The sequence below is a fragment of the Populus euphratica genome, unplaced genomic scaffold, assembly GCF_000495115.2.
Source record: "Populus euphratica unplaced genomic scaffold, PopEup_1.0 scaffold14.1, whole genome shotgun sequence".
Taxonomy (NCBI): Eukaryota; Viridiplantae; Streptophyta; class Magnoliopsida; order Malpighiales; family Salicaceae; genus Populus; species Populus euphratica.
Window position 1 is genome coordinate 963,149 of NW_011499876.1, and position 11,339 is coordinate 974,487.

At 34.6% G+C, this 11,339-nt stretch overlaps 2 protein-coding genes across 2 annotated transcripts; one reads left to right on the forward strand and one right to left on the reverse strand.

Annotated features, from left to right (window-relative positions):
- The first annotated feature begins 72 nt into the window (after positions 1-72).
- LOC105128414 (ras-related protein RABA2a-like) lies at positions 73-5,226 on the forward strand. Its single transcript, XM_011030069.1, has 2 exons — positions 73-487; positions 4,483-5,226. Exons 1-2 carry the CDS (start codon positions 323-325, stop codon positions 4,963-4,965), a joined length of 648 nt encoding a protein of 215 aa, XP_011028371.1. The 5' UTR covers positions 73-322; the 3' UTR covers positions 4,966-5,226.
- A 1,080-nt stretch (positions 5,227-6,306) lies between these two features.
- Positions 6,307-9,658, reverse strand: LOC105128415 (ras-related protein RABD1). The gene is made up of 8 exons (XM_011030070.1): positions 9,511-9,658; positions 9,350-9,422; positions 9,067-9,114; positions 8,937-8,984; positions 8,392-8,463; positions 7,997-8,152; positions 7,182-7,285; positions 6,307-6,619 (listed from the first exon to the last, which is right to left on the reverse strand). The coding sequence occupies exons 1-8, from the start codon at positions 9,522-9,524 to the stop codon at positions 6,529-6,531; spliced, it is 606 nt and encodes a 201-aa protein (XP_011028372.1). The 5' UTR covers positions 9,525-9,658; the 3' UTR covers positions 6,307-6,528.
- Between the last annotated feature and the right edge of the window lie 1,681 nt (positions 9,659-11,339).

An 11,339-nucleotide genomic window follows, 5' to 3' on the forward strand; every position in this document is an offset into this window, starting at 1 on the left:
CCATAATCCAAAGGCAGCAGGCATCGCCGGGCACGATGGTGTGGGGGTTAGGGTTACCGCATTCTTCAGTCGTGTTTCAGTAAAATTTTTGAAAAACGATCAGAACGCGGATCGAAACGCTTGAGCATTTCGGTCATATTACCAAAAAAAAAAATCCGAAGAGAGGGAGGGACACATTTGACATTTCACAGACTCCTCACTGATTTGATTTTTGAAAGAAAACGATCCAAGCGAAGACATCGTCTTCTCCTTTTCTCATCTCATCGTCTTCTTTCTTTCTCTTTCTTTCTGAAGGCTATAAAAAGAAAAGGAAAAGAGAAGGATGGCGAGGAGAGCCGACGAGGAATACGATTACCTGTTCAAGGTGGTATTAATCGGCGACTCAGGAGTAGGGAAATCGAACCTCCTCTCCCGATTTACTCGCAACGAGTTCTGTTTGGAGTCCAAGTCCACCATTGGCGTCGAATTCGCTACTCGCACTCTTCAAGTTACTATTACCTTACTCTCTCTCTCTCTCTATTTACTCACTGCTACACTTTGCTTGATCTACTTCAATTCTGAATGTTTTGCTACTGGTTTGCTTTTTTATCTGCAATTCTCAACTGTTTCTGGTTCGATCTCGTTAAGTTAGGGTTTGATCTGATTGAAGTTTTTTATCGGATTTTTGTGATTTTTGTTATTCTGTTTTTTATCGGATTTTTGTGATTTTTGTTTGAAATTATTTGCTCAGTTGTGTGCTTTCAGAGGTATTAGTGAGTGAATGTTTGATAATTAAGTGGAATTTTTGGTAAAAACAGGAAATGGTAAAATGATGATCACAGTCACTTTAATTGAAGTTGCTGGATCTGAACTTTGGGTGGTAAAAGAGATTTTGGAGTAATGTAAATGAAAGGAACCTCCGAGGTTAGACAGATAAAAAATTAATATTGAATTTGCTACGTTTAGGTTTAAGAAGATATGAGTTGTTGACTTGAGAGGATGTTTAGAAGGAACTACGAGGGTTGGATTTCTGTTATATCATAAAATCACAAAGGGCGTGCTTTGGATAATAAAAGGTTGGGAATAGTATAAACGAGAGGTATCTTCTCTTGCCTATCATGCCATATTATCTCCTTTTTGTTATTCAGGCATCGATTCATGATATCTTCACTGGTGGTCTTGATGCAACTCCGACATAACTCAGGGGAGGTATTTCCTCTGCACAGCAAGAGCCCATACATTCTATCAAAATTGTGACCAGCACTGCTGCTGTAGAACCCATCCTTGAGAGCAGCATTTGCATAGAGTGAAGAGAGTTTGGTGTTAAGGTTTGATGGTAAAGAATTATTTGCAGTGTAAGCAGATGAAGTCGTGCATAAATGGTATCGGTATTCAACAATTTACTGGAAGTAGTTCTTTCCCATCAAACCTCAACATTACGCTATATAAGTAGATGAATTCGGACATAAATAGTATTGATATTCAAAAGACCCATCGATATTCAAATAGGTGTATGCTACGTTGCTATAAGAAGGACCGTCTCTAAGTACATGGGCTTTCCCTATGTAGAGAAGACACCTCCTCTGAGTTGTGGTTTCTGATGCCTCTGGCTGCATAAATTTCCATTTTTGTCTTCCATCACAAAAAATTAATAAAAGACTCTTCTACATAGGAAGAGCCTATACACACTATCAGAATTTTGACAATTACTGGTACTGGTGCTGTAGAAACAATGCTTGAGAGTGGCTTTTGCATAGAGTGAAGAGAGTGGTGGTGAGACTTGATGGGAAATAACTATCTGTGGTGCAAGTAGATGAATTCTTACAGAAATGTTATTGAAGTTCTTTCCCATCAAACCTTAAAGCCAGTGCTATGCGGATTCATCTACCTACATTTCAAATAGTTTATTCCTTGCAAACTTCAACACCACACTCTCTTCACTTTATGCAATGGTTTCTACAACACCAGTGCTGGTCAAACAAAACCCTTGATGCAACTATGATAACTTAAGGGAGGTATCTCCTCTACATGATATCTTCAAGTCTTGATGTAACTCTGACATAACTTAGGGGAGGTGTCTACATAGGAAGAGCCCATATAATATCAGAATTCTGACCAGCATTGGTGGTGTACAAACCATCCTTGTGAGTGGCGTTTGCATAGAATGAAAAGAGTGAGGCATTGAGGTTTGATGAGAAATAATTATTTGTGGTGTAAGTAGATGAATTAATATAGAAACGGTATCTGCATTCAAATTGTTGAGCTGTGATAGAGTGTATAAGATAGCCATAAAGAAAAAAGAAATGTCACATAGAACCTCCATTTTCTGCTAGTTCAGCTGCATCAAGTCCATTTCTCTCTCCCATTGCAAAAAAATTCTCCTCTACATAGGAAGAGCTCATACACTGTATCAGAATTTTGACCAGCGCTGGTGTCGTAGAAACCATCCATGTGAGTGGCAGTGGCATAGAGTGAAGAGAGTGTGGCGTTGAGGTTTGAATACTGGCGATAATATGGTATGATAGGTGAATGCTATGTTACTCTTAAATGTTCAATATTCTCCATTGCAGAGCAAATTGATTGTTGGTGAAGAGAGTCTGGTGTTGAGGTTAGAATAGTTTTTTCCCATCAAACCTCAATGCCACACTCTCTTCACTCTATGCTCAGATCATTCACTAAGTGGAAGACACAATGATAGGCCTATGTTGCGTTACTCTTAACTGTTCAATATTGTTGGGCTGTGATAGAACTACATTTTATGCTAGTATTGTCGGCCAAAGTTATCATGAATCGATGTCTGGATAACAAAGAGCGATAATATGGTATGATAGGCGTGTGCTACATTATTCTAACCGTTCAGTATTCTCCATCGCAGAAAAAAGGCTGACAATATGGCTGATGTTGATGCTACCTGTTAGGGTTTAAATAGGATCGTAGCTATGTTGCTTATGAATTGGACTGGATTTCAGAAAAAAATGGAAAAAAAACTAACAATGAAAGAAGTATAATGGAATAGGCTTGAAAAGAAAAGGAAATTGGAATGAAATACTAATAAGCAGCGTTTGCATTAGTATTTAACAAGTTGTAGTTCTGAAATCGATACTCTTAGACATTTTTCAGACTAGACATGCACCAATGCACGAAAATACTGCCAAAGCTTTTATAGCGGTGCCATCCTCCTGCTACCTCTAGTTATTGGTGGCATATCTTGGCTAGTAAGGGTTCCTGAGATCTGTCTTCATTTTCTGAAGGAGATTATAGTAGGACTGTATGAGATTGCATGCCCTTCATGTGCTAAAAATGGATTTGCCCCACCCATTTAAACCATTCTTAGATCTTTTGTTCCTAAAAAAACATAGAAAATGTTGAAGTTCCATTATAAAACATATCTTCATTCTCTTTTGCCTACACTTGAAATGTGATGTTGAAGGATCTCTTCTTCATCATTACCATCTTCTCTGAGCTCTAAATGAAGCCATGGATCATAGAAAAATGTAATTCTGATCTTAAATAACTTGGAGATATAGTTTGTTACCCTGGCTGTGATGGTAATGGTCAATCGGATGACTGGGTCATATCTATTAGAATCAATCTCTTGGGCAAGCCTATTTCCATGGAAAAAGAAATTTGAAGTTCCATGCAAGATGAAGTCCATTTTGTCCCATGTGTGTTGTTATAAGCATTTTTGCTGCTGTTCATTTACCATGCTATTGCGAGGTTGAATTCACATCTTTCAAAAAGCTAGTTTCTCCATGTCTTATTTTAAATTTCTATTCTCCACTCTTTCATTTTATGATGTCAATTTATTTTCTCCACTTTCCAAACATGTTCCTTTTTAAAATGACCCTTATTTGTTTAGATAAATTACATGACCTGCCTTAAAAGTAAAAGTGTGAAAGTAAATATAGATCGAGAATAACTTTTGGCTTTGGGACATGATGATAAAAAAGAAAAGACTCTTGATCATCTAAGAGTGTGAGATGTTCCAAGATTATGTGCAAGAGACTGAAGATACATGTTTTAAAAATGTTAGAAGAGCCCTGATTATCAAACATAGAAATATATATTGAATGCATTACAAGCTAAGGTTTAGTTTAGTAATTTTGGCTGTTCCTATGAAGTGTTCAGTAATTTGTATTGTTGAAAGTGCCTTTATTTTTTTTACTAGTTTTGTAAAATTAAAGCTACTTTGGAGCTATTCATTTGACATTACTGACACTTGTAAACAGGTTCAGGAATCTGTGACTTTTGGTTACAATTTAAAATTGCATTTGAGGCTAAATTTAAAAGCACTTCAAAATGCATACCAAACCGCATGATAAGTGCATTTGCTATGGATTCCCATGTTCCAGATTAGGACATACACGTTTTCACAATCTACTTGTCTGGTTTCTGTGTCAACATTACATGATTTTCATCCTATTTCATTCATGCTTGTAAATTTATTTACTTCTAAAAGCATATTGTTGTGTGCTGCATAATGACATTCTGTATTCTGGCTAGGTTGAAGGGAGGACTGTGAAAGCTCAGATATGGGACACAGCTGGACAGGAGCGATACAGAGCAATCACCAGTGCCTACTATAGGGGTGCCCTTGGAGCTCTTCTTGTATATGATGTTACAAAGCCAACAACATTTGAAAATGTGAGTCGGTGGCTGAAGGAGCTGAGGGATCATGCGGATTCCAATATTGTGATCATGTTAATTGGGAACAAGACTGATCTGAAACATCTTCGAGCGGTTGCTACCGAGGATGCTCAAAGTTATGCAGAGAAAGAAGGGCTTGCATTTATAGAGACATCAGCTCTCGAAGCAACAAATGTTGAGAAGGCTTTCCAGACAATTCTTTCAGAGATATATAGGATAATTAGTAAGAAGTCACTTTCTTCAGAAGAGTCGGCACCTGCTAGTATCAAAGACGGGAAGACAATTGTAGTTGGAGGACCTGAGCCCAACACTAAAAAGACTTGCTGCTCTTCATCCTGAAAGAGTAAGTGTTGTTGTGCTGAATTTCCCCTTTGGATTTCACTATTTTCTTACCCTTTTTGCCATGTTCACTCGATCCAGATCAGTTTTTTTATTTCTTCCTAATTTTTCCATGTTCGAACTGTATTGTTGTTGAAATTTCATATGCCTTCACATGATATATTGAAAGTATTTTTTTAATGTTCTTGTTACTGTATCACAAAGTTTGCTTCGAGATCGCTTTGGTAAATGATTGCAGAGAATGCCATTGATGTAGGGATGGAAATATAGCTGTTGATTGTGTGCTTTTACCAAATAAATGCATCTTGCAAAGTGATATTGTTAATCCATCCATTTCCTAGTGTTGTGGTTATTGATGGTGTTGTATCTCTGCAACCCTTCGCATCCTCTGACTTGCCTTGCATGAAATAAACTGAAGAACAATGGAGAGAGAAGCAATGGTGGTGATTGCAACAGACATATAAGACAATCCGTAACAAAAACAAGCCTTCGACAATGACCCATAAACACTCCATGCTAGGATGATCATGTAGCATGCATATTTATTTTTTCTGTGTGTAAGAAAACTCGACCTCTCACCTAGCTTCTGCCTGGGTCATGAGTTCAGCAGCAAAAATAAAAAAACCTTGAGATGACAGTCCTACATTGTTTTGGTAAAAAAAATCAATTAAAGCAGAAACTTAACTAGGTGGGTTATCGAGTTGATTTGTCAAGTTAGATCACATTTTATAACTACATTTAGATAGCTTGGAGATGAAGAAGATGAGTAAATTACACCTTGGACATCATCATCCCATAGTATCTTCATGGAAAGCAGAGAAGGGCCTTAGAGGGGAGGACGCAAGGAGCCAACCTTCACGCTTAAATTGAGTTTTGCAACTCGTTTGCTAGATCCAAATGCTTCCCAGCAGTTAGATCGTTCATTTCCATCGTTTCCTGACAGCCCTCGAGGCCGCTCCAATTTCCAGCAAGGCTATGGCCAAGGAAGGTAGTGGCAGCACAGATGCTACATAGTCCTAAGTTATTTGCACTCTCCACCTTGTCCTCTAACCTGACAAGGTAACCCACCGACCGTAAACCTGGCGTGAACTTTGTTTTTTATTTTCTTCAAACCATTTTGAACATTAACTTAGTCAAATCCAGGTCGACATACAGCCTAAATAACCGACCACGCTGTTCAGTGCTACAATCTTGTGACTAATTTAGCCCTATTTTTATTTTATTTTTATATCGTTTCACTGAAGATACATTTAATGGCATTTGGACAAGTGCCATTTGCATTGCTTGAGAATACTCCCAACCAATTTGCAAATCATTCTTTGCTTTGCCATCACATCCTGCTTTCAGAGAGAATATTAGTTGCCTCTTTCAGATATTTAACATTCACATTACATTTCAATATAATCTTGATCCCTTAAACAACATAAGAATTTTCTTCACAGATAGACAACTTCAAGCACAGAATATCTGACAGTTTCTGAAACATCCATGTGATTACGATGACAACAGCACATTTTTACCTAAGAACCTCGACACAAGCTACTAAAATTACAACACGGACAGTTAACCACAGCAGTTGTTTTTCTGCTCGATTGGCTGCCCCTTCATCTGAACAGTTCCAGTGGACTTGCTAGCGGTTGGCTGGTTACCCATTCTGCAAAAGATTTTCAGTTACGCTTTGATCTACTCCGTGCATAATTTTACATAAAAGAAACAGAGAGAAGAAAATAAAGAAGATTGCAAAGGGCATTAAGACTGTTTCAACTTTAATAAGGAACAGGAAGTGATTTCAACTTCATTAATTTTAGTCCATGGATCACACGTGCAGCATACACTGCATCACGGCTACCAATTCGACAGGATTTTGGCAGAGATAATGCATGAGAGATTAATAATATGATGGCAAACATCTCCAAGCTTAACTATGCACCAAAACAGAATCTTAGAATCTTTCAAGCTGCGTTTTCTTAAAATAGCTGACCTTTCCAGTTTAAGGGTGCACATAGAATAACATATTTATGCTGTCAGTAATGGCTTTGGGTGTCAAAAACACGTGTCTTCTATAAAATGATTCATTCCTAAAAAATCTAAAATAGCTAATTGAGATAACGTCCAGATAAAACAATGATTATTAATAATTAACAAGTGGTATTGGCAATCAATAAAGTCGGCAGTTGAATTAATAGCAGCAAGAACAGTTGGATTTGTGGGTTTACTTTTTCTTAATTTCACCAGCCATGGTTAAGAATGCCTGCTCCACATTTATCGAGTCTTTAGCACTTGTCTCTAGGAAAGGAATGCCAAGTTCATCTGCAAATGCCTGCAGTTTATCCAGGTAGAAGAAAGAAAGATCAATTTACAAACCGAACCAGTATCTGTTAAAAAAACATCAGTTGGAATGCCCTTCAAGTTTACTGATATTTCACTCATTGCTTCATCAACAGTAAATGCAAACATAACTTAATTTACATACATCCATAGAAGGATTTCCTTTTTTTAGTATTAGAAGACATGCACAAAAGCAACCTTTTCAATATGGCTATATGATAAAAAAACAATAATTCAAGGAACTTTTGGTCATCATCTCAAGAAGGATAAGCCCATTTGTATGCGAAAAATCTCTGGTTCTGTACATTTGAGAACCATGGGTCTCAAGATTTTGCAACATGCAGGCCCACCTATATGGGAACTAGACAATATTACATGAAAATAGCACTTCAAGAAGTACATGTTTCAATAAACTTTTATTGGTCTTACTGAAGATGTAAGAACAACTTTCCCTCAGTGCATATACATGGCATACCAAATTAGCAATGCTAAATGAAAGCACCGACTCTTACCACTGAAGTAAAAGAAAATAATTAACAGGACTAGGTTATCGCATAGAGTAGAACTGGTCCTAAGTCCTAACTCGACACAAGATCTTCCCTGATGGTTCAGCACACTTGGCCAGAAGAAACTCTGGCACAGTAGGTAGTGCCTCAAGAAAATTTAATATCACATCGGAGATAACTGATTTAAATGGATGTACCTTTGCTGTTTGAGTGTCCACAACCTTGTTCTCAACTAGATCACACTTATTTCCAACTAAAAGTTTGCAGACACTATCATTTGCATATCTATCAATCTCATTCAACCACTGCTTGACATTGTTGAAGCTCTCCATCTCGGTAACATCATAGACTATCTGTTGCAATCCCACACGAAACAAATTATTAGGTTTTTGATCATGACTTCATATAGCATGGTAAAATGCACATAATCACCGCACAATTTCCCAAAGCATAAAGTTTGTTTTCAGAAATCAGTAAAAGCAGCACGTGGGGGAGACCATATAATCAGCAGCATGTGTGTGTTATGCATCTGGGCATGTCAGTCTTGTGTGCAAGAGAGCGAGAGAGAGAGAGACAATGGAGAATTTCTCACAATTATCCCATGTGCTCCTCGATAATAACTGCTCGTTATGGTCCTGAAGCGCTCCTGTCCAGCTGTATCCCACTGAAAAGAGAAAAAACCAGTAAAATGTTAAACTTTCAAGTGTAATCGTTAGGAGGAAAAAAAAGTTAAAGTATATTTGTGATGATAGTCATGTTAGACAAATTTTAAGATGCCAACCAACAACATGCGCAATAGTCATTGACACTTCTCGACTATGAGCCATTGCATTATTTCAGACTGGTAACATAAACTAAACAATTTCAAAGGGCTTTAATTGCTTATCTAAAATATCACCGGACTCATAATTTCAACCATCTTAATTAGTGGCATGCAAATGAATACATACAACCTCAACTCAAGAACACCAGTCAGCTAAATTTCCATATACTCATATCAACCAGCTATTCCATTCCAACGAGACAGATGCGCACATATCTAGTTAGCGATCACCCTCGATCTCCATTTCAATACGGGAAAAAAAGGCACAGAACAAGAAACCATCTTTGAACGAAAAGACAGTTATCTATACTCACAATCTGCAGCTTGATTGTCTTTCCATCCTGCTCCACAGTTCTGATTTTCTACAAAATAACCAACTTTAACTCTTTTTTAAAAAACATCAAAACACATGAGCAGCGCAAGAAACGTAGCAGAAGAACTTACAAAATCCACACCAATGGTACTGATATAGCTGTCTACATAAGAGTCATCCTGAGAAATTACGAAACAGAATGAGAAACAAAAAACCCAGTTGAATTTAAACACTAATCACCACCCCATTTAACAATAACCCACTGATATTAGCACTATATTAGAAGCCCAATTAAGCACTAATCACTAAACATCAACCCGTCTCCCTAGTAATCACATTAAGAACCGTGTAATCATACAAAATTAACAAAATGTATACTTATAATTGATAGTCTCCAAAGCATAAGAAACTCACAGCAAATCTGAGAAGCAGACAAGATTTCCCAACGGAGGAGTCTCCGATTAGCAAAAGCTTGAACAGATAATCACTAAAACATTAGAAAAAAAATATAATGTTAGCGAAAAATGAAAAAAAGGAAAGAATTTAAAGAGAGAGAAGGAGTGGGACTGGCTTACTATTCGTTGCTCATGATTGCGATCCAGATGGAGAAGGTAGATATGCAAGGCTTGTCTTTCTTATCTTGGGGTTTCTCTTGGACGAAGAAAGGAACAAGTGGAGAGAGAGAGAGAGTTTTGTCCTTTGGGGCTTTCTTGTTTCCCTATCAATGTCAATTGTCGAGGCTAGGAGTGCCCCCCACTACTGCTTTATTTTAGATTTAGATAGCAGTCGGAATATTAAAATGATAGAAAATTATATTAAAAAAATAATAATTTAAAGTATTCAAAATTATATATATATTAAAAAAAAAACATAACAACAAATAAACTATCCCAAAATTTAGGTTTTTCTTATGAATGGTAGTAGTTTTGTGCTGTTTATATTAGAATTAAAACCTAAAATAACTATTTAAATCATATTCGAACTTGACTTGAATTTAGTTTGAGTTTTGAAAATTCATTGTATATTCATGTACACATCCCTAATCTAAAATCCAAACTTAAATATTATAATTTACAATTATTTAATATATAATTAATTTGATATATATATATATAATTTTTAAAAAAAATTAAAGGTTATTTTTTTTAATTCAGGCTTAAAGTCCAATTTCTTAGCTTTAAGTTTTACCCGAACCAACATAAGACCATATTTCTTTTCTAGAAAGTAATTTCTAAAAAGCTATTTTATAGATTTTTTGTGTTTATTTATCATTAAAAAATAATTTTTAGTTAGAGAAAAGTTTAAATTGGTTTGTAAAAAAGTATTTTTCTGAAAAATTTAAACTAAAAACACTTTCTAGAAGTTATGAAAAAATTAGAAATGTCATATTATTTGTTGATTATATTAAATTTAGTACTCGAACTTTTAATTGTTATATGTATTTTATTTTGAATATTTACTTTTTAATTTTATCTCTTAAAATTTAATTTTTATATTAACTTTGGTTTTTATTTTTATAATTGTTATTTATTTCTCTCTTATTATTTTTTTATTGAAAATTTTTGTCTATCAAATTTGATCCTTATTCATTTGTTTGTTACTTATTTTATTTGAAATAATTTATGAAATATTAATTATTATTGTTATTTTAAATTTTTCATCTTTTATTTTTTAAAATTTTATCTCTATTATTTTAATTATTATTTATTTTATCCGAGATAATTTATGAAAAAAATTTCAATTTCATTCTCATTCAACTTTTTAATTTGTAAGATTTATTTTTTATTATTTTAATAAACTTGAAAAAAATAAAATATTATTAAACTATTTTTCAACTCATTTTTTATGACATAACCAAACACTGGAAAGTGTTTTTCAACTTATTTTTCATTAAATTACCAAATATCAGAAAATAATTAATTTTCTAAGAATTCACTTTTCAAAAAAAAATTACTTTCCAACAAACAAATAGGATAAATCTAATTGTATTTAAAAAAAATTATTCATTCAAATAAGTATTTATTAAGTTTAGGTAAAGTTTTCATTCTCTATTTTTTCATTGAGACAAAATTTTCATACATTGTATAATAAACACTAGCAAATATATTACAAGTAAACCATGCTTAGGAATAACAAATTATCTTCTTATAAAGACGTCTTGATTGCTATTTTTATAGTTACTCAACTCCGAACAAAGTCTAACTTGAAAAGGAGGTAGAGTCAATTTTTATGTCATTAGATTAATACAATTTATTTTTTTGTTATTAGAACAGTATTTTTTTATTTATATGAAAAAAATTGATATCAATCTAATCTAATTTAACTCATTGATTAACCCAACAAATTAATTGGATTTGATAAAATTTATATATTTTCAAATTAAATTAAAATTAAAATTAACCTA

Coding starts and splice junctions, on each gene's coding strand:
- LOC105128414 (XM_011030069.1), top strand. CDS start 323: ATGGCGAGGAGAGCCGACGAGGAATACGATTACCTGTTCAAGGTGGTA. Junction 488..4,482: donor TCGCTACTCGCACTCTTCAA/GTTACTATTACC, acceptor TATTCTGGCTAG/GTTGAAGGGAGGACTGTGAA.
- LOC105128415 (XM_011030070.1), bottom strand. Junction 8,464..8,936: donor AGACAATCAAGCTGCAGATT/GTGAGTATAGAT, acceptor TTCTCTTTTCAG/TGGGATACAGCTGGACAGGA. Junction 7,286..7,996: donor TGGACACTCAAACAGCAAAG/GTACATCCATTT, acceptor GATAAACTGCAG/GCATTTGCAGATGAACTTGG.